The sequence below is a fragment of the Penaeus monodon genome, chromosome 27 (genome assembly GCF_015228065.2).
Source record: "Penaeus monodon isolate SGIC_2016 chromosome 27, NSTDA_Pmon_1, whole genome shotgun sequence".
NCBI classification, from domain to species: Eukaryota; Metazoa; Arthropoda; class Malacostraca; order Decapoda; family Penaeidae; genus Penaeus; species Penaeus monodon.
This window is the reverse complement of record NC_051412.1, coordinates 37009155-37010521: the sequence shown is the minus strand read 5'-3', so window position 1 is coordinate 37010521 and position 1367 is coordinate 37009155. Positions and strand designations below refer to the sequence as shown.

Below are 1367 nucleotides of genomic sequence, written 5' to 3'. Positions count from 1 at the left end.
ATAAAATTGTTGAATGAGGAAGTGGCAGTAAGATTTCTTCAGAAGTGATTTTCAAAAGAGATAATTAAGGTGACTTAATAAGTGATTGATCTCCAGCTTACTTGACTGTGGATGGTTATTTACAGTGGCCAGATCTCCTCACCTTTATTTCTTATCTCTGGCTCAGAACCGACACCAGCTGCCAGCCACCTCACAACCACAGCAGCAGCAACAGGAGCATTCCCTCACCAAGAGCATCGCTGCTCTTAGCCTGGATGGGGTTGGAACGAGGAAAATCAGTGTGGTATGACAAAAAGGAGAGTCTTTGTGCTGAATGGTGTTAGGAGTCAAATGTTTATGGAGGTTTAGATATATAAATGACTGATTTAGTGGGAGTTGGAAACTTTTTAGGGGGACTATTTAGCTTGATTATATTTTATGAATAGGTATTATATTTGTTCTACTTAATGTTATTGTTCTTCCCTCCGTACCTTCTATGCTACTTGTCTCTGCTTTTGCTTTCCTTTCAATCTGCTTTCTAACAAATTGATTTTCTTTGTAATATTGTTTGTATATGGAGTGTTTCAGTCTTCATTTCTGTATTTTGATGTATTACTGTTTCTTCATTTACATGTAAAAAATTTATTTGATGGTGATTGAAAAAGACTTTAGGTTCTCCGAAGTGTGGATATGTATCCTTATGAATTTTTTCCTTTCAGCCATCAGTGAGTAGTATAGCAGAGTTTGTGCCAGGGTCAGGTGGAAGTGCTGGCCTGGCCCACTCTGCCTCCACGCCCTCCTTCCATTCATTCACTGGGCTCGGCTCGCCCTCCACACCATCCTCGCTGAGTTTCACCCCTATGACCGGCACTTCCCCAGCAGCCACAGTGGCATCTCCCCAACGGCCTGTTTCTCCCCAAGGGTCACCAAGCAGGGGACGGCACTCCCCTCTGGTGGGGGGTGGAGACGACACAAGCAATGCTTCCAGTTTGTCCACCTACCAAGAGAATGTAGGGGGCACCACCTACTTCTTCACTGCCCAGGACCAGCAGTCATTCACAGCTGGGGCAGCTCCTTCGCCTGCCCCATTCACAGCTGGTCCACCTCCCCTGGTGTTCCCACCTTATCACATTCTACCGCCCACACCTGCCCATATCCACCACTTGCGTGCACCCAGCAACACGCCGCACTTCTTTATGGGGGATGAATTGCGGCATGACCTGTTGGAGAGACATGCTCTGGCTCTGGCTCATGTTGACCCAGAGAATTTTCCTGGTGACTGATAATGCCTTTTGTTCATTTTTGTGAAATAAGTTTTCAAATATTATAGATATTAGTTTTTGAGATTTAGGATTTTGTGTACTTACAAAGATTCTTTGATGGTTGGA

The 1367-nt window shown here is 44.7% G+C and overlaps 1 protein-coding gene across 1 annotated transcript in view; it reads left to right on the top strand.

The window, feature by feature from the left end:
• The window catches only part of LOC119590827 (PAN2-PAN3 deadenylation complex subunit pan3-like), a gene marked incomplete at its 5' end in the record, with an annotated part of 21148 nt that overhangs the window by 6397 nt on the left and 13384 nt on the right, over positions 1 to 1367 (top strand). Inside the window, 2 exon segments of the mRNA XM_037939583.1 lie at positions 167 to 283; positions 699 to 1254. Coding sequence (XP_037795511.1) covers positions 167 to 283; positions 699 to 1254 — 673 coding nt within the window.